At 38.1% G+C, this 21,227-nt stretch overlaps 1 protein-coding gene across 5 annotated transcripts in view; it reads right to left on the bottom strand.

Annotated features, from left to right (window-relative positions):
- The window catches only part of LOC551356 (nesprin-1), a 108,972-nt gene that overhangs the window by 62,949 nt on the left and 24,796 nt on the right, over positions 1–21,227 (bottom strand). For 4 of the 5 annotated variants that reach the window (XM_026446139.1, XM_026446135.1, XM_026446136.1 and 1 more), the window contains 16 exons: positions 15,668–21,208; positions 15,302–15,590; positions 14,686–15,205; positions 14,140–14,588; positions 13,870–14,065; positions 13,480–13,554; positions 12,602–12,754; positions 10,078–12,325; positions 8,690–10,001; positions 8,239–8,602; positions 7,531–8,139; positions 6,658–7,443; positions 5,160–6,320; positions 4,277–5,056; positions 3,403–4,053; positions 2,699–3,300 (listed from right to left, as the gene is read on the bottom strand). In XM_026446139.1, the coding sequence (XP_026301924.1) occupies positions 2,699–3,300; positions 3,403–4,053; positions 4,277–5,056; positions 5,160–6,320; positions 6,658–7,443; positions 7,531–8,139; positions 8,239–8,602; positions 8,690–10,001; positions 10,078–12,325; positions 12,602–12,754; positions 13,480–13,554; positions 13,870–14,065; positions 14,140–14,588; positions 14,686–15,205; positions 15,302–15,590; positions 15,668–21,208 (15,736 nt within the window). The remainder of the gene's footprint in view (positions 1–2,698; positions 3,301–3,402; positions 4,054–4,276; positions 5,057–5,159; positions 6,321–6,657; positions 7,444–7,530; positions 8,140–8,238; positions 8,603–8,689; positions 10,002–10,077; positions 12,326–12,601; positions 12,755–13,479; positions 13,555–13,869; positions 14,066–14,139; positions 14,589–14,685; positions 15,206–15,301; positions 15,591–15,667; positions 21,209–21,227) is intronic. The other variant, XM_026446137.1, reaches the window with a different exon arrangement.

Here is a 21,227-nt window from a genome sequence, read left to right as displayed (position 1 = left end):
TTTCACATTATTAGAAGATTTATTTATAAATATGAATATATACGTCAGAAACGTTGCTTCTTCCGCTACATTCACGTATAATTTTTATTCACAATTTTGTTCTCGTTTGAAGGAATAAATCAATTGTTTGTTACTCAGTCACGAATTCGATCTAATTTCGCGCATGCGCAGTAACATATTTCAGTATATCGAGCACACTACATCGAAAATTAATTAATTCCTGGTTTTTTACTGAAAATTTCTGCACTTTTAAGCTTGAATCTCAAAGATAGAACCTTAAGCAAGTTTCACGTATCAATTTTAGTAAGAAATTCTTTTTAATTAATTAATTATTAACGATAATCATAGAGAATGTCGCAATCGCAAATTCTCAATCTACATCCGAGTAGCAAACAATCGATTTATTCATTGAAACGAGAACAAAATTGTGAATAAAAATTATATGTGAATGTAGCGGAAGAAACAACGTTTCTGACGTACATATTCATATTTATAAATAAATCTTCTAATAATGTGAAATTAGCGAATAATGTATTGGATGTCGGTTGCGTCAACCCGTACATGACGCATTAATCATTAATAATTAATTAATTAAGAAGAGAATCGTACTAAAATTTATAAGAGAAAGTTACTTGGGGTCCTATTTTTGATATGCGATCTTAAAAGTATGGAAATTTTGCGTAAAAAACTAGTAATTGATTAATTTTCTATGTAATATTCTCGATATGTTAGAAAATGTTACTGCGCATGCGCAAGCGGCGAGCGTATATACATTCTCTATCCTTTTCGCACAATGTTGCTTTCCTTTTTTATTTGTGACGTCACGAATACCTCCTTGCCTGTTCTGTAACCCGCGTAGCAAGTCGAAGCTTCCAGCGTCCATCCGCGAGATGGCGCCACGGGTATTAAAAATTGAATTTTCTCTCTCTAATATGTACACGATGCATTAATCATTAATAAATAATTAAATAAAAATTATTTAAGAAGAGAATCGTAGTAAAATTTATATGAGAACTTGCTTGAGGTTCTAGCTTTGATATGTGATCTTAAAAATACAGAAATTTTGCATAAAAAATTAATAATTGATTAATTTTCCATATAGTATTCTCGATATATTAGAAAATGTTACTGCGCATGCGCAAGCGGTGAGCGCCAATTTATTCCCTATCATTCTTGCACTATGTTGCTTTCCTTTTTTATTTGTGACGTCACGAATACCTCTTTACCTGTTCTGTAACCCGCGTAACAAGTCGGAGCTTCCAGCGTCCATCCGCGAGATGGCGCCACGGGTATTAAAAATTGAATTTTCTCTCTCTAATATGTACATGATGCATTAATCATTAATAAATAATTATTTAAGAAGAGAATCGTACTAAAATTTATATGAGAAAGTTGCTTGAGGTTCTAGCTTTGATATGTGATCTTAAAAGTACAGAAATTTTGCATAAAAAATTAATAATTGATTAATTTTCCATGTAGTATTCTCGATATGTTAGAAAATGTTACTGCGCATGCGCAAGCGGTAAGCGCGCATTTATTACTCTCTGTCCTTCTTGCACAATGTTGCTTTCCTTTTTTATTTGTGACGTCACGAATACCTCCTCGCCTATTCTGTAACCCGCGTAACAAGTCGGAGCTTCCAGCGTCCATCCGCGAGATGGCGCCACGGGTATTAAAAATTGAATTTTCTCTCTCTAATATGTACATGATGCATTAATCATTAATAAATAATTATTTAAGAAGAGAATCGTACTAAAATTTATATGAGAAAGTTGCTTGAGGTTCTAGCTTTGATATGTGATCTTAAAAGTACAGAAATTTTGCATAAAAAATTAATAATTGATTAATTTTCCATGTAGTATTCTCGATATGTTAGAAAATGTTACTGCGCATGCGCAAGCGGTAAGCGCGCATTTATTACTCTCTGTCCTTCTTGCACAATGTTGCTTTCCTTTTTTATTTGTGACGTCACGAATACCTCCTCGCCTATTCTGTAACCCGGGTAAGCAAGTCGAAGCTTCCAGCGTCCATCCGCGAGATGGCGCCACAGGTATTAAAAATTGAATTTTCTTCTTTCTCTAATACATATCGTATGTTTTACACATAATATTAAATTCTATGTACATTTTCATATTTTTGTATGTCATTTGTATGTTTATTCCTTAAATATTTCTATCATGTATATTATATATATATATATATATATATATATAATTTTACATTTTTAAGCTATATATAATATAAAAAATATTATATATATAATATAAAAAATAAAATTCACATCTGATATAAAAGCTTAAAAATGTAAAATATGTATAAAATATATACATGACAGAAATATTTATTATATATAATATAAATATATTATATATTTTTTATTACATCAAATTTCGTAATTAAAGTTTTAAATATGTATTAAAAATAAATGAAGAATGATGAATAAAATTTTCCTTTTCCACGAATAAGAATTTTTTTTTCCAAACAATGCAACAATGCATATGCATATTAAAAACACAAATTTCTTCAATAATATTTGTATGTATTACATACGTTTGTATTTTAATATGTATGCTCTTAAAATTCTCCAAAATATTTTTTAATATATCTTTTTATATCTTTTATATTATTTTAGATTAGAATTAGATGTTTAATCTAATTTTATAAATTAAGAAGACAACAATTTATAAAATATAAATACCTTTTGATCTTTTCCTCCGTGGTCTGGCCAGAATTCTCGATATCTCGAACGATCTCCGTATATTTAGCTATGAACGTAGTTATCTCCGTGATCAAAGCGATGAATTGTTGGCGTAACAAAAGTAACTGCCGCAGTTTCGCAATTTGGGACTCTATAGCTTTCATGAGATCATCCTGTTGAGTTAACACCCCATGAAGATCGGCCACGTTGATCGATTGCAAATCGGACAATTTCGCCTTGTTCGCCTTCAGATCGTTCAATATTCTCTCGTATGCGTCCAGCATGGCCTCGACGTCTTCTACGCGTGAACCAATAGGTTTGTTAAGCTCGTGAAGTTCTTTCTGAACGTCAGTCATGAATTGAATGGCTTCAGCTACTCGCGCCAATGATTCTTCGGCTTCGTCGATATTCTTTTGAAGAGCTAGGGCTCTTTCATTTATTATACCAGCAACTCTACCGTGAGCTTCCTTCATGTTTTGCAACTGTTCGTTTAATTCAAGCTTATCGGCGTCGGTCACGGTTGGAAGGATCGATTTTCCTTGTTGCATTAATTTCTCGATATCGTCTGCGTACTCTTTTGCCTCTTTCTTCAAACGATCGTACTGGAGCAACAAATGGAAGATGGTTGAAACAAATATTCGTAAAAATATTAATGGATTTAATGAAAAAAATATATCAAATAATATAATTTAGATATAGCCTACCTTAGCCAATTGCTCTCTCAGAATATCAATACTGGAAGTTCTCAGATCCGAAGATGTAGCAACTTCAGCTTCATTGATCCATCTTTGGCACTTATCTATTTCATTCTCGAAAGCCTTTCGCCCTTGAAGAAGATCCGCCAACGCAGCTTGTTTCTCTTGCGCCTCGCTTTTCAGCTCCTCGTAGTCTTTGTTCAATTCATCCAAGATCTTGTTCAATCTGGCACGATCCTCTTCGCTACACTCCTTTAGCAAATTGTTTCCTTGTTTCAAAATGTCGTTCAAGTCTTTCTCGCTGAACGAATCGATATCAGTTTCCAATTCACCGTGTTGCACGATATCTTGCTCGACTTTCGACGCCTTTAGAGGGAGATAACCGCTCAATTTCTTCAAATTGTTACTCTTCGATTTGATCCAGCTTCGTGCTCGTTCGAGATCAGCCTCGAACTTACGGCGGGCATCAGCCGCAGCCGTGGCGCTCGAGATTCCCTCCGTCAAAATCGTGCAAAGTTGGGATTGTTCGCCACGCAGAGCTTTCGTTTCATTTTCCAATTGTTGCTGCTCGTTCGACTCTAATTCGTTCTGCATGTTTCCTACTCGTTTCTCCAACGTATCGATCACCATTTGTTTTCCTTCTGCTTCCTTCAACATTGCCTGCAATTCAATAATGTGCACATCGTAGGTATATTTCTAAAAAATAAATAAGTATCCCCTTCTGTCTCTCCAATCTAATACTTTGTTCCTACTTCCTTTATTGTTAAATTTGTAAAATTTTCAAGAATTAAAAGAAAAAAAGAACAAATAGAAAAATTGGAAATAAAGAAAATGAAAGATAATTTGTATTTGAATTTTATTTATATGTAAATAATCTAATTACCTTCAAAGCAAGAAGCCTTTCTTCAGCCTGTTTGCTGTCAAATCCAACAGGCTCGGACATCTGGGCTTGCTTCTTCTTTTGCTGAATCCAATCTCTATTCTCTTCAATCTCCTGCCTAGTAGCTTCAATACCTTGGGCAGTCATGTCCAACACTTGCGCCTTCCTCTGCAGTTTCTTCCCTATATCAGCGTATCGCCTCTCCACCGATTTAATTTGCTCTTCTATCTGCTGAGAATCCAAATTGCTCACCGAATCCATCACCTGATCGCTCAATGTCTTCACCTCGTTCAATTTTCCGGGCCCTTGGGACTCAAATTCGGTCGTGATCTCTTTCACGCTAGCTATCTTCTGCCCAATCGTCTGCCCATTCCCTTTCTCGATAACGTCCACCTTTTTGGACAACGTATCCAACCACGATTGCATGTTCTGCACCTGCGTCCTATACTTCTGGATCAGATCCTGCGCCGCTTGTTTTCCAGCAATGGCATCCGTCAACTCTGTCTCCAATTTGTTCAATCCCTCCTCAATATCCTGATCATCGTCATGAAGAGACAGCTCTGTCAATGCGTGAGTTCGACGTTCCCCGACGTTTCCAAGCAAATCGTTCATAGCTTGCAATTCGGCAAGAGCTGCCTCGGATCTCAATTTCGCTGGACGTGACTTCCATTCGGCGCACAGAGCCCTTTGCTGGTTTATCCACGCACGAAGAACGTTCTTCTGTCGTGTTTGCTCTTCCAACTCGTTTAGAGCCTTGGTTACGTTCATCAAGTGTCCCTGCGCCTATTGGAATTTTTCAATATTTCATACATCACACATTTAATAATTGAATAAATGTGACAAGAATGAAGCAATAACAATAAATATATCAAATTAGATACAATACCTGATCGATCAATTCCTCCAATTTGTTTCTCACTTCGACTTCCCTGGCCGGAATCTGCACAGGCGGTGCATCCAGAGGACTTCCGGGTCTGGAGACACATGCCACTGCAGCCTCGCAAGCCTCGACAGCCAGAGCAAGCCTTGTCTTCTCTCCTTGCAATTTATTGTGCAACGTGCGAGCATTTTCGAATCTCTGTTTCGCTGCGTCGAGGGTATCCATCGGCGCTTCCATTTCTTGAGCGATTTCTGGTTCGTACGCGTCCAAATTCTTCATAATACTCTCCAGAGTGTTCTCGTACTCCTGGAATTTGACCAACGATTCCGCCAATCGTTTCTTTATTTGCAATGCCGTGTTCAACAAGGAGTTGTAACTCTCTTGAACATTTTGCAGTTGCGTTTCAATGATTGTTTTAATTTCGGGATTGACCGCGACGTATCGAGTAATCTGTCCATTTCCTTTCAACTTTAAATCGTTCAGGACACTCGTATAATTCTCGATTTCCGCAAGCAAGTTTTCATGCTGTTGAATTTGCGACACCGTTTGCTCCTTGTTCGTGATATAGAGAGAATTGTGAGCCATTAATTGGAAAGATATTTGCAACAGCCACTTCTCCGTCTCTTGCAAGGCTGCGTGATACGCGTTGTATTCCTGCATCTCGTTCTCAATCAACCTCTTCCTCTCGTCAACGTTTTCGCTCAAATTCTCCCATCGTTTCAACAATTCCTTCGTTCGTTCCAGAGGCGTGTTTTTCTTCGCCAGTTTCGATAATTCGCTAGCTTCGTCCATTAAATGATCCAACTCGGTCTTCTTACCGCGTACTTCCTCCTGAATGTGCTTATAACGTTCAAGCATGGTTTTCATATCGCCGAATTCTCCTTTCGTGTCCGGAAGATCTTGCATACCGTTCTCCGTTTCTTCCAACCATTGTTTCAATTTTTCATGAGCTTCCGAATGATCATCCCAGCGATGCAACAGCGATTTAAGTTGAGCTTGAACGGTGTTCAAATCGATGCTGAGCTGTTCCCAGCTGGAAAGAAGTCCCGCCATGTCTGATCTCAGTTGATCCTGTTGCTCTGGTACAGCTGTGTCTATGGCTTTCGTGAAGGCGGTTTGTAATGTTGACAATAAATGTTGACCCTCGGTAATTCTTGTTGCTACGATCTATGAAAAGGAATGATTTCTTTAAAGGCTATAATTAACCCTAATCTTTTAAGAATCTCGCGATTTCTGAAAGCCTAGAATGAACTTCTAGAAAAAAATATAAGCCTGAATCGCAGACCCATTCATAATTTCTGCGTTAAACAAGTCTTTATCTTAAATATATTGAATCCTTAATAACTAATCAGGATATAACAAAAAGTAACTTTAATTTAACACAGTTTCTTTCATGTTTCAAGTTTTGAATAAAATTTTTTAGCTTCTTTTTATGTACTTTTTTTAATTGAATGTACGAACATACTTTATTTAAATAAAAATTCATAATCTATTAATTGCATACCTTGATAGTTTCCAACTTATCCTTAGCCCATTCAGCATCTCCAACGCCCATGCAATCTTGTACCGAGCCTCGAGCAATGCGCAACCAATCTTCTATTTCCTTCTTCGCCTTCAGGAACTCGGTATGGTCGGACAGATTCTTCTCTACCCGAGAAACAAGACCTTGCATATCGGTCAACAGAGACGTGTAAGCAGATTGCAATTGTACAGTCTTGTCACGAGCCCAGCTGCAAGCGCTCAGCTCCAGCAAGGCCTCGCATTTATCGTTCAGATCTTCCAAAACTGGTTTCTGTTGGATAGCTTCCTCCACGAGGCTCTTGCACCGCACCAAATCCTCCGGAGTTTTATTCTCTTTCGATTGTTCGTCATTCACCTTCTTCTGGAAATGATCTATCCATCTCTTCATGCTGTCTAAAGCAGTCGTAAATTGAGACCAGCTGGCGATACAATTGGACAAAGTCTTCTGGGACTCGTGACACTGAGATTGCAGAGATTTCCAGTTTGCTTGCAATTGTTTCATGTCCTGTTTGATGGTTTCCTGACCTTCTGGACCTGTACTAGCGATCACACCATCGCTGAGTTGGATCACCTTCGAGATCAAGCTCTCTCCTTTGGGAAGGGAAGCTATGATCTGGTTCACTTTGTTCTCTCGTTCGATGATTCGTTCCTTCTCCCCATGGGTATCGCAATTTTGTTGAAGTTCCAACTTTGTATGGCGAACCCAATCCGCTGCTTCATTGTGAGCTTGTTGAAACTTTTCATGATCGTTCACTTGCTCTTCTAAATTCTAAAAGTGAAAATATGAATACTTAAAAACAATAATCAATAATAACAATTTTTATTTCACTTCTGTATTTATACAGAAGATACGTACCTTAATCTTTTCAGCGATCAATTTGGTCAATTCATCGTACTTGGCAATAGTGGATTGATAAGGACCAATAGGTATACTGGAATCTTCAGCCAAACGAGCTTTCAACCGGTCTACGGTTTCGCCATGACCTTGAATATCTCTTTGAACTGTCTTATACTTCTCCAATACAGCTCGTTTTTCGCTCAGATCGTTTTTGTACATTTCACCCGGTTGAATTTTCCCCTCGATCTCTTCAATCCAATCTGTAGTCAATCGGTGAATTTTGTTCAATTCCTCCAATGTGCTTGCTCTAGCGGAAAGCTTCTGTCTTATGTCTTCTACGTTCACCAATAATTTCTCAAATTCCATCTTCAGATTCTCTGTATCTTCTTGAATCTTTGCGGCGCCATTCTGTTCCGTGTTCATGATCACTTTTTCTTTCAATTCGAGAGCATAACGCAGCTTGTTCTGGCCTTGTTCCAGTGTTTGTCTGATAGCTTTGCAAGTGTGCAATTTATTGTTCACCTCGGTTAAAGTGCTTGGAAGTTCCTTACACTCGCTCAATTTGTCACGTGTTCGTTCTATCCAATCTTGGCACTCTTGATACAACGTATTATGTTGTTGATGTTCCTGAATATGAGAGAAAAATAATATGAGATAATATATCATGAAATAAAATGTGAAATTCGAATCTTAATTTAATAAATAAAGTGATAAAATAAAATGTACCTGATAATGTAACTCGAGACGTCTCATTATTTCTTTGGCCAAAGAAAGAAGAGCATTATACTTGGTCGTCAATTGAGTAATAGCGTTCGAAATTCTAGTATCTGCACAAGTTTCCAGCAACATCTGAGCCTTCATGTTCAATCGATCTAATTCCTTCTGCCAGTCGAACAAAGTCTGTAAATGGATCTGGAATTGTTCCAGAACATTCTTCTTCTCTTCCAAACTATCCTGAAGTTTGTTAAACGACTGCACCAATTGTTCCGTTTGTGTGAGCCATTCGGTAGCTTCCGAGAATTGATCCTCGTATTCCGTCCATTTCACTATTCCTACCTCCAATAAACTCTTAGTGTTATTCAGGGAGTCTCTGTAGAAAAATATAAATCATCAGTACATATTGTTAAAGTATTCTTTCATTCCTTATCCTCGCATCATTAATCACAATGATACTTACACATAACTATCGTACTCTTCTTGCAACAACGCCACTTCCTCTTCAATAATCTCTTTGTCCTCCTCATCCGCAATCTGGCATGCCGCGTTTCCTTGCTCCAAAGCGTGTTGCAATTTCTTCTGACCTTCTGGCAGTTCGCTTTGCAGTACCTTCAATTGAGTGATCTTGTTTGCCAACGATTCCTTATCTCCAGTAGGCTCGGAACATTTACCAAGCCTCTCTTTGGCAGCTCTTATCCATTGTATAAATTCATTTCCACTATCTATAAACGCTTGATGTTGCTCTACAGTCTCCTTCTGTTTGGCATATAATTCCTGAGCTTGTTTACTCAATGTTTCATATTTGATGGAAATTTCCGTGGCTGGTGTGGCCTGTCGAAGATCCTCGGCCTTCGTTGTAACCGATTGAATCATCGGTTCGAACGCTACTATATCTTGAACGATGCTGTTCGTTTGTCTGAGATTCGCCTTTCTTTCTCCGATAGCCAAAGAACTCAATCCAGCCAGACCTTTTCTAGCTTTAGATACCTTCTGTTCGCAGACTTGTTGCAATTTAGCTTCTCTATCGTTGATCCATTGCTGCAACTGAAGGTAAGACGAGCTGTAATCAGCCCATTGAAGAAGACTCGTTTCCAAACGCACTTTTGTCGTCGAGATCTTCTTCACCAATCTCTCCCAATCATTTTGGATCTCTTTCAATTGAGCATTGATCTCTTCTCGCCCATCTGATCGAGTGTTTCTCATCACTTTCTCGCCACAATTCACCGTCAGATGAACCAAGTTCTGACCCTCTTCCCGTTTCCTCAACAACTCTTGGATATTGTCCAATCTGTTCTGCAATTCTTCTCTGCTGCTAGTCGATGCTGCTTCTGTCCCCTTTCGAATAATCTGTTTCGCGTTCTCGATCCAGGCACGTGTCTTTTCCAAATTAGCTTCGTATTCTTTGTGCTGAGCTAGATTGGTTTCGACTTTGTTGAGGACATCTTTGGCAAGATTCACTTGAACCTGATAACGCGAGTTCAAATGTCGAAGCTGGTTATTTATGTAGGTGTCCAAATGAGACGAAAGGAGACTGGACGCTGTCTTGTTGAATTTGTCAATTTGTTCCTGTCCTTTCAGCAAATTCTCTAATATCTCTTTCACTTCTTGCACTTGTTTTTCCTTCTCAGCTACATTTGGTAATAGAGAATTCTTTTGCGCCTTTATGAGAATATCAAATTGTTGCAACCAATCACTTAATCTTTCGTACTCGTCCTTGTAATCGCGCCATTGGCTCACCGTTTGTTCTAATTGATCCTTTTGTTGCTTGATTTCTGTGAAATAAACGAGAAAAAAAATAAATTATATATTATTTAACAAATAAAAAAGAAAAACATTGAAATCACTTACCTCTGAAAAGTTCCTCGAAACTCTGAGTCAAAGCTTTCACTTCATTCTTTATAATTTCCTGACCTTGAGGACTCGTGCTCGCACATACAACCTTTCCAGTATGTTGAAGATGTTCCACCAATAATTCTCCTTGAGCCTTCTTGTTCAACAAACTCTCCAGTGGAGCCACAGCGTTTTCGATAGCCAATTTATCGCTTAAAGGTCTTTGCTTCATAGATGGAATCTTCTCACGAGCTCGACTCAACCAATTAATAATATCATCGTGCGCCTCCTTGTATAATCTGTGATCCTTGTACTGTTCTTCACGTTCGGTCAGCAAGGACTTGATTTTTTCGAACAACGTATCGAATCTGTTCAAAATGCTCTGTGCCTGTGATGCAGCTAACCCTTGAGGTCCACTGGCGATCATTTCAGCGACCTTGATCTTTAGACTATCGACTTCAATGTTCTCACATCGAACTTTTTCCTCTAAAGCCTTGATACGTTCCAGTTGACATCTCTTTTCAGACATGGTAGTTTGGAAAGGCATGAACTCGTTCAAAGCAGATTGCATATAATCTACCGTCTTGTTCATCGATTGTATCTGTTCTAGAAGACCAGCCCATTTATTGATAGAGTCATCCAAATTAGTTTTGGTCTCTAACATCTTCGAGGCTAGAGCACTCCATTGTTCTTGCAGCTTTCCAACAGCATCATTGATAGCCTTGTGTCCAATTGGAGCTGTGTTTGCCAAAACTGCCTGAGCTAATTCCACAATACCTTGTACCTTGGCGAAGCCATCTTCCTTGTACAATAATAAGTCTTGCACTATCTCCATCTTGTTCTCCAAATCTTTCTGAGAGGATGCACCTAAGTCAGAGCAATAAGCCAGTTTCTTCCTAATGTCGTCTAACCATCTAGTACACTCTGCCACTTGATTATCGAATTCTTGATGAGTGGTCACATATTGATGCCAACGACTGTTCAAGTCTTTCACTTTGTTCGATATTTGTTGATACTTGATGCTCAATTCTGACATATGAGTGGTACGAGACGTAATATTTTTGTGAAGCTGTTGAGCCTTCTCGGTAACAGCGTCTATCTCCAATTCTTTCGCACGCACCTGTCCTTGAAGAGTTCTCAAAAGTTCCAATTGGTCTTTCTTCTCCTGCAAGGTAGCCTTCAAGTCCACCGCATGAAGCTTAGTGTCAGTTTCTCTCATCCAAGCCAAACAACGTTCCTTCGACATTTCGAACTCGTTCCATTGTTGAAGCTTATTCTCCAATGTTTCTATAGTAGACTTCACCGCAGTGACCAGACTTTCCCATTCTTGTTGCGAGGAATCGATTTGGGATCGAATGTTGATCTGTCCAGATTCCAATGTGCCTGGAATCACTTTCTCACCTAGTATTCTTATTTGTTGAACTCTTGGTTTATCCTCTGGTAAACCGTGCAATAAATTCTTCAATCTGTCCAGATTAGTGTGAAGAGATACACGTTCAAGTTCCGTGTCACCCCAAAGAATAACCGCATTGTGAGTCGCATCTATCCACTCATGGGTATCCAGAACAGCCTTGCTGTACTGTTGATGATCGCTAACGATGCCTTCATACCTTTCGACAAAAGCAACCGCGCGTTTCAACACGGTTGCGTGTCTCTCGCTCAATTTCTTTAGCGTCAGATGCACTTTGTCAGTGGAATCCGGCAAATTGTCAGCCTTGTCTCGAAGATCGAGTAGATCTTGTTGATGGGATTGGATATCATGTAAAAAGGAACGATAAATTTGTAATTGGGCTCGTTTCTCGTCCAACGTGGTTTTCAACTCGATTTCTGGTTTCAATTGAGTCTCGACAGTTCTCAGCCACTTGTCGAACGATTCGTTGGACTCGTCGAAACCGGACCAACGAGATATCTTCGATTGCAACTCTCGTTCAGTTGAGGCAATGCTGTCGTAGAGCTCCTCGAAGGCTCGTTGGAGGTCTAATAATTGTTGACGGACGATTTCTCTGCCTTCCATGCCTGTGGTAGAATACAAACGTTCTCCAGCTTCGACGGTATTATTGATCAAAAGGGTTGCCGAAGATTGTCGGGCTAGAAGATCTTTTAGGGTTGTCACGTTCGAAGTTAATTCTTGGCGAGTACCGCTGAAGTCATCCTTGATTGATTGATAAGTAGTACGTGTGTTTGCCAGCCATTCGGAACATTGTTTGTAACGTTCAAGATAGGCTGCGTGATCTGCCACTGCTTGTTCACATTTTTTAACTAATTCCTATGGTTCAAACAAATTTTCAGATATTAATTTTCATATACGATGAAAGATATAATTGTGAGAAGAAAAATGTTCGAAATAATTGTATAAACTAAGTGATTATAATTTGAGATTTGAAATTCATCCAAAATAAAAAAAAAAAAATTACAAAAGTAGATTCGAAAGTGTAGTAGTAATAAGTCAAAATCTTTTTGAATTTTTTATACTTTTATAGTAAAATTTTGGATAAAGAAAAATGGAAGATAAAGAAATAAAAGTAACATTTTTAATATTTACTTTAGCAGTCGCTTGAATAGATTGGAACCGAGAGGTGATTTGTTGAACACTAGCAGAAAATCTTGTTTCACCGCTAATCTGCATCAGCTCGGAAGATTCGTCGCTCATCTTATCGAATTCTGCCTCGTTTTGCCGTAGATTCACGATTAACATCTAGAAATAGAAATATTATTAAAATTTCATGATATTTGATATAGAAAACATCGTTTGTTTATAGTTTGTTTTTATTTTTATAATACTAATCAAATTAATCAAATCGTATGATTAGGTAATTTTCTGTCGTTCTGAAAATACCTTGAATTCATAGTAATAGAGTTAACAATAGGACACGCATTTATTTGTCGGTGTTCGTGTGTATACAGGTAATTAATGCGAATTCAATCAATCAGTCATGGATTTTTTCACTTGCCATGACAACGCGATATACGAGTTTGGAAACATGATTCTTCGATTAAGCGTGCTCGAAACAACACGTTTACATGCATCGAAGTAAAAACACGAGATAAAAAAAAGAATTATGCAAAATCAGTATATGTTAAAAAAAAAAAACAATAACACGTCGGAAAAAAAAGTATCATAGTAAGTATCATAGTGAAGATATAAGTGTATAGTGTATCGAGATGAAACTTACCGATTTTTATTTGTATAAAATAATCTTTGATACATCATCGAATTTAAATCACACTAAATATTTCAATTCGTTTTGAAATATAGAGAAAAGAAAAGGAAAGAGAAAAAGATCAAAAAACAATAGTATAAAGATGAAAATGATAGAATAAAGATAAAAGAAGAAAAAGAAAAAAGAGAAAAAGAGATAGATCAATTTACAAAAGCGTTCACAATCCTGTTTGAGTAAATTTTTTCCATGTTTCTCTTACTTGGTCCAGGTGGTCTCCTAGGGCCACCAGTTCTGTCACTTCCGTGTCCCACGACAAGGCGATTTTTTGTAGTGCCTAAGAAAGTTTTCCAAGATACAATATCTGAACTATCGTTATATCATTTCATCTCTTTCGTATCTTTTCCTCTTCTTGATCAAAAATGAAAGAAAAAAACTTCGCTTCGCGTGAAATGCGATTATTTAAAAAAATGTGTTCATAGTGTGACTTTAAAAAAAATTAATTTTTTAACGTGTAATAATTCATTTGTAACATATGATGTAACATATATATATAACAGATATATTAAATAAATATATTGTAAAACATATAATGTTAATATAATCTTCAAATATTCTATAATTATATTATATATTATATATTATATATTACCTGATACTTTTCAAGTTGCTCTTGTTTCTCATCGAGAGTGTTCTTCAGAGAATAATTCTTCAAAGACGATTCTGCATCCGCCAACCAAGCTAATAAACGTTCTAAAGAATTCTCATATTCGCTCCATTGTTGGATCCTCTCCTCGATGCATCGAATAATATCGTTTACAGCTGTGGCGAATTTTTTGTGCTCGAATCTGTTATATATATTAATTTAAAAAAATTTTCTTTATTTCATTTTGATTCGAAAATAATCCAGGATAAATCTTACCTTAGCGTAGCCAAGTCTCTTTCCATAGATTCTAATGATCTGGGTGATAAATTATGAGCACTCTGAGACACGTGTTCACTGAGAATATCTAATTTCAATTCTCCTTCCCTCTGGCCATCTTGAAGCTCCATGATTTTGGTCAATTGAATTTGCAAAGCAGCTTTGTTGCCAGTATAGTCGCTATAGTTAGCTAATTGCTCCCATTGTTGCTTCTGGTAATCTTGATAAGATTTTTGTAGATCATAGAATTGTTGGAAAGTATCTAGAAGAGTTTCCAAATTGGATATATTTTTCTGTGACATTTCGACCAGATCCTCGTATCTTCCAGAAACCGAGGCAGCCTTTTGTTGAGCGTCTGATGGCGCTTGAGATGTATACGATAGTGCATTTGCTTTTTCTGAGATTCCTTCAATGATACGTTTATAAGCCAAAATTTCTTGATGCATTCCCTATAGAAGAAAACAACATTTCGTTATTTAAAATATTGAAAATATTTTTGATATTATTTCTTTAAGAATTTTTACTCATTATCAGAATCATAGTTACCTTGCTTTTCAGCAATTTGGATTTAATTTCTTGAAGAGAAGACCAAGTGATCGTCGAGTCCTGTTTCACCGATCTCTCCATAGTATCCAACCAGGCCAAAATTTGTTGCAATGTCTCTTGATAATTGGTCCATTGCAAGGATTGAGCATCTTGTTTTTTCTGTTGCTCGGCTATGCCTTCCACAAGTTTATCCCATCGTTCTCGAGCTTGTCTCAATTCATGGCGAATAATTTCTCTTCCTTGAGCCGATGTATCAGCAAGAATCCTCTCTCCAAATGATATCAAACTTGCCAATCTGTGTTCACCTTGTTCCTTTTCAGCCAACAATATCTGCAGACGAGATACTTTCTCTTCTAGATTTCCACCTGTTTCATCTTTCTTCAAGCTGGCTAAACTCTGTTCTAATTGAGTTAACCAGGCATCTACGACCTTTAATTTTTCTTCATACGTCCTATGATCATCTACAACACTCTGGCATCTAGTCACTACTTCTTTACTGAGCACGTGCAATAACTGGTATCTAAAATTTTTGATCGAAAAAATTAAATTTAAAGTGAATTTTAAAATTTAAAATTTCTCAATAATTTTATTAAATGTGAATAATGAGAAAATTTACCTATTGCTTATTTGGGAGATCAAAGGCTTGATACGCTCAACTCCACTTGCATGAAGCAAACTATGAGATTTATCAATGAACTCATCTATCTTCAATTCTTCCTTTAATATGGCATCACGTTTCTCTTTTAATGTTTGCAAACGAGCTTCCTTGTCTTGCAAAGTAGGCTGCAACTGTTGGTCCCTGAATGCAGCTTCCATCGTTGAGAACCATTTTGTGTGCGTTTCCAATTTATCTTCGAAGTCTTGCCATTTCTGCAAGGCTGTTTTTTGTTTATCTTCCACTGATTCTATATGGAAAAAGAGAAAATTAAAAAGAATGTATTAAATATTAAAAAAAAAAAATAATTTGACGATTTTTTTTTACCTATTTCATTTAGATATTGACGAAGATTGCCTTCCAAAATAACGATCTCCTTATTAATAGCATCCCATCCTTTTGGTGCGGTTCTCTTAATAACTGTATCGCTAAGTTCCTTTAATTTTCCAAGCTGCTCAGCACCCTGCATCTGATCATCCTTCAATATGGCCAAAGTGGCAAGTCTTCTGCAAATATCCGTTCTTTCTCCAGTCATATCGTTACATTCAGCAAGTTTATCCTTCTCGCCGTTCAACCAATCAGAAAAGCTCTTCACTTGCAAATTAAACTTATGATGCTTCTCCACGCAATCATCCAGATTTTCTAACAAATCCTTCGATTTTGCCACGATGTTATGGAATAATTGCTTGATAGATGGTAGAAAGACATTCAAAGAAGTATCCTTGGTCTGATCTACCAACTGTTGCGCCTTGTCGCAAACAGACTCTACTAAAGATTGATGAGACATGATTTCTTGGTGCATGATCTTGTGATTCTGCAACTGTGCCCGTTTCTCCTCCAAAGTACATTTCAATTCAGTGTGTTGATGCATCGCACGTTCCACGTCTCGAAGCCAAGCTGTCAATTGTTCATGAGATAAAGAGAATTCAGCGAATTGCATCAGACATTGGTCTAACTTTTGCATAGTATTCTGTAGATCTTCAGTGAATCCATCCCACAAGGTTCTCAAATTTCTCAATTGCTGTCTGATGATTTCTCTACCGTCAGGCGACGTGTGAACGTATAATTTCTCTCCAAGATCTATGACAGATTCGAATCTAGCATTCTCTTTCGTTCTAGTATCGCCCAAGTCTCGAATGAGCTTCTGTCTACTCTGCAACACGGATAGATCGCCCACGATTTCACTGTGTTTCTTCAATTCCGATTTAATATCTGTGATCCATTGCAATAATTGGTTATATTTCATGTTGAAAGTGTTATGCTCTTTCACAAATTGTTCGTATCGCATCACAGCTTCCTTTATTTGATTCTTGATAGCCTGATATTTAGTAGTTTGTCTCGAGACTCTTGTGACTAGGTCTGCCTCAGCTTCGATGCTCTGACTCTTCTCAATGGCGGCATTAAATTCAGCTCCTTTCGCGATGATACTTTCTTCCAAGGACTTCAGCTTCTGCAAATGAGCTCTCTTTGCTTCTTCCGTACTCTTCAAACTTTGATCCTTCAGCTGGGTTTCCATCTGCTTAATCCAGGCCTCCAAACCTTCTACGATCTTCTCAAATTCGGACCATTGATTGAACATATGTTTCAATTTGTCTCTAGCTGTCACACATCGCTTCAAGAAATCTTCCCACATTTTCTTTTGTTGCTCAAAATTGGATAACAAGGCTGAATGACCTGGCATAGAGGTTTGTTCCAAGACAATATTTAATTGCTGGTTACAATCAGCCAAGATTCGATCCCCTTCCGCTTTCTGTTGTAAAAGATTCTCGATGGTGGTGATTTTACTCTGCGCTGTTTCTCGTTCCACTGAAAAATCCTCGACTATCGGCGTTCCTTCGTTGATCACCGTGTTGATCCAATCTCGAGTCTTTTCAAATGTTTGAAGATAAGCCTCATGGTTCGAAACATGTTTCTCCGCTATATTAATTCGCCCTTCGACCTCGTTGGACAATTTTTCATAAGCCTCGATCACGTTGCCTAACATTTCGCTCGCATCATCATCTGGTGCTGTACTTAATCTATCTTGAAGTTGTTGAAGAATATTCTTGTGAACAGTAACATCCTGAGCCACGGTCCTGTACAAATGAAGAGCTAGCTTCTTCTCTTGTAACGTTGGCAGTAAATCTTGCTTTTCTCCTAATTTATTCTGAGCATCTGCTAACCATTGTTTCACTTGAGAGAATTTATCTTCGAAGGAAGATCTGTGCATCATATCGCTCTCTATTTTTTTATAAATCACGTTGGAACGATCCGCCATTGCATCCACGCGATTACGGAAGTTTCTCAATTCCGTTCTAATCATTTCTCTTTGATCAGGTGTAATTCTAGCGAACAAAGCTTCACCAGCTTCCGCTGTTTTATTCAATATAGCTTGTCCAACTTCTCGTTCCTCGGCAAATGCTTTCAACTCTTTCAAACGTGATTGATAGAAAGTTATAGGTTTTGGACCAGTGATTTCATCATAGGCTTTCAATGTTTTTTCCGCGTTCTCAATCCAAATTTCGAGCTTCTTCTTATTAGCCACATATTGATCTCTATTCTCCTTCAATTCTCGAAGTCTGTCTAAATGTTGGGCTAAAAACTTTAACACGTAATCGTAACGCGTATTCAAATGACTGATGTATTGATTTACTCTTGATTCGGAACTAACCCTGGTGATATCTTCGGCCAAAACAGTCAAATCTTTCAGTTCGCTTTGATATTCCATCACACTTTTCTGCATTTCGGTCATCTCTGCAATTTTCTGCTCGATGTCGTCCAAATTGAGTAATGCGGAAGCCTCTGCTCTAATTTTATTCTCGTTCTCTTTCAACCAGGATAGTACGTTCTCGGAAGTGAGTTCGTAACGTTGCCATAGAGCTATGTTTCGTTCGAGATCGTTTTTGATTTTATTGTAACTGCTCTTCAATGATTCCAAATCGACTTCGACTTTGTCACGATCTGACTTTAAGGCGGCCATAGTTTCGGCACTTTCTACTGATGCTAGAAGCTTTAAGGAGTTGTCAGTGTCCTCCTTTCTAGCTATGCAATCGGCAATTCCTACTTCTACATCCATCAGCGAAGCCATTTTCACCTCCAAGTTGTAACGATCACTGCTCTGCTCAGGCTCACACCAAGCTACTTTCTCTTTGAGCGTCACAACCATACGTTGAAGAGCTCCGAATTTCTCGTGGTATAATTTAGTCAAAAATGCTACCAGTGTTGCTATCACTTTGTTAGCATGATTGGCCACGCCATCTCTTCGAAGCTGAAGCGCTTGCAATTCCTTAGGCAAACTCGATCTGGAGATACTAGGATATTCTGTAGAAATCTTTGTCAATGTTTCTTCAACTTTGGACAGAGTATAGTCACATTGCTCTAATTCTGTTTTCAGCTCTTGACATTTGTTGATACGACCAAGAATCTTAGTGTTTTCACCAGTCAAATCATCGCACTTGATTATATCTTCTCTGATTTTCGAGATTAAGTCACCACATCGCTTCATCTCCTGTCTAATTGTCCTTTCTCTCTCGTTCAAAGTAGATGTTAAAGATTCTAATTTTTCCGCTGAAGTTTTAACCACCTTGAATTGATCGTCTAATAACTGATGCAAGGAATTCAGAGTGGGGATGTCAGAATTGTTGTTCAATTTTACGAGTTGTTCTATTTTCGTCACGATGTTTTGATACACTTGCTGATAACCAGGCAGCTCCTCTCTGTATCTTATCAACCTTATTTGACAGTTTTCAGCATCCATTAAACGTTCGAACGCAGTGGTCAACGCTTCGTTTGTATTAGTGAGCCACTTGATGAGTTCAGACTTCGATTCTTCTATCTGTTTCCAAATGATCACCTGAGTCTCATAGGCTTGCAATTTCTCACTGATATCGTTGTAAGTATCTTGGTATCGTTGTCGAACTTCTGTCAAATCGTTTTCGATTAATTCAGAATTGAATCTAGGCATAAGAGATGCTTCTTTCGTCAATTGCTGTGCTTTCGAATCCATTTTGTCCAAGAAATGTCTGCCTTTCTTCAACGCATCCAAAGCTTTCTTGTGCTTCTCCAAAGTAATATTTGCTTGAGTAATATCATAAGATATTCCTTTCACTGATTGGCATAAATTAATTGCATCTTTGATAGATTTCTCCACCTTTTGTCTGGCTTCCTCGTAATCCTTCCAATCTGTATTCATATCAGCATATTTCTTCCTCTGTTCTCGAAGAAGTTCGTTCACTTTCTCCCAATTAGCATCGACAGAGGATAGAATTACTTGAATATTAGTCGTCGATCTTTGATCTTCTTTCATCAAGGAACTACCTTCAAAGTGAAGAATCTCTTTTTCCTGTTCTCTCTTCTGATGTTCTTCGATTAATTGATCAATCTTTTCCACAGCAGGAGCTAATTGTTTGCAAGAATCAACGTTGTAAACCGTCTCTTGAAGAGCAGTTTGCGTATTCAATATCTTCTCAGTGATTGTTTGCTGCAATGTTCTGAAATTGTTCCATTTGGCACCAAGATTTTCCAGTCTATCACGTTTCGCTGATATCTCATTTTGCAGAGACAACGCCTTGTTCTCCAAGTCGATCAACAAACCTGACGCGGAAAGAGGTTTCCCCTGTTTGTCCCTAATTTGTATTCCAATAGCGCTGTCAGGCAAAACATGTTGTTTCCACGTTTCAATTTTGTCATAAATAGTCCGTAATTCGGACGAAAATCTCTCCAAATCGGCAATAGTAGGCTTTCTAGCTTCAGCTTCGTACTTACAATGGCTTAATTGAGCGTTGGCATCGTTCAACCAACTCAATAGCTCTATCCACTTTTCCAATCCTTTCTTTTTCTGTTGCAAATCATCTCCCAGAGCCTTATATTTCTTCTCCAAATTAGTATAAGTATCGACCAAAGCAACCGTCGCCTGCATAGATCCTTTGGAACATATATCTTTCACTTCTTGGCAGATAGCTTCCAAGCTTGGCTGCTTCTCAGAATGTTCTTGGATATACGCGTGCACGGCTTGAAGATTCGTATCAACCGTATCGACAGTGGCATCGCTGATCTCAGCGATATTGGATCTCAATCGCGACATCCAGTTCTCGAAATCGGTGATTTTCATTTGAAATTCTTGGCGAGCTAATAACGAGTCGGACACACGATTGATCTGCAATCTGACCGTGTCGGCCAGCTTGCTGACTCTGGCTTTAATATCCGAGATTCGAGCCTTCAAATTAGTCGCTCCTTCCAAAGATAATCCGTGACTGATGTGATCAGAAACTTGGGTCAGCGATATCAATTGCGCCTGATGATCAGATATAGTCTTGTTGAAGTCCTTCAATCGTACCAGTTCCTTTTCCAGTACTGATATTTCGGGTGTCTCGGCGTTTGGTTCCACGAGCACCGTTCTCTCGGATCTTTCCAACCATTCATTGAATTCTTTTATCTCAGATTCGAAACTGTTCCACGAGGTAACCAATTTGTCCAACTTCGTGGTCGTTTGAACTGCTATGTCGTGCACAGCGTTCCAACGAGTATGAACGGCATCCACTTCGTCGGAAGCTGATGTTTTTCCTGTTATTCGTTGGCTGATCAAAGATAGATCTTGGATCTGAGGGAAATGTTGTTGGCATCGTGTTTCAAATGCTCTGGCTGTTTCCAACATGTGAGCTGCCTGAGCTAGAGTGGTTGGTTTGCTGCCTATAGTAGCTGCTTTTGATTCTGCTTCTTCGATCCAAGGTTTTAACTCTTGAATACCTTTCTCGTACTCCTTCCAGGTTTGTAAATTTTGTTCAGCTGTTTGACGTTGAGCTACGATGCTCTTTTGAAGGGTTTCGATGCTTCTTTCGAGAGTTATGATATCACTGCGCAACTGTTTAGCTGGAAGACTATCAACACCACCTGAAAACGTGAGAAAATT

This window comes from Apis mellifera, linkage group LG1, assembly GCF_003254395.2.
Source record: "Apis mellifera strain DH4 linkage group LG1, Amel_HAv3.1, whole genome shotgun sequence".
NCBI classification, from domain to species: Eukaryota; Metazoa; Arthropoda; class Insecta; order Hymenoptera; family Apidae; genus Apis; species Apis mellifera.
Note: the sequence above shows the minus strand (reverse complement) of the source record. Positions and strands in the feature narration are given on the sequence as shown.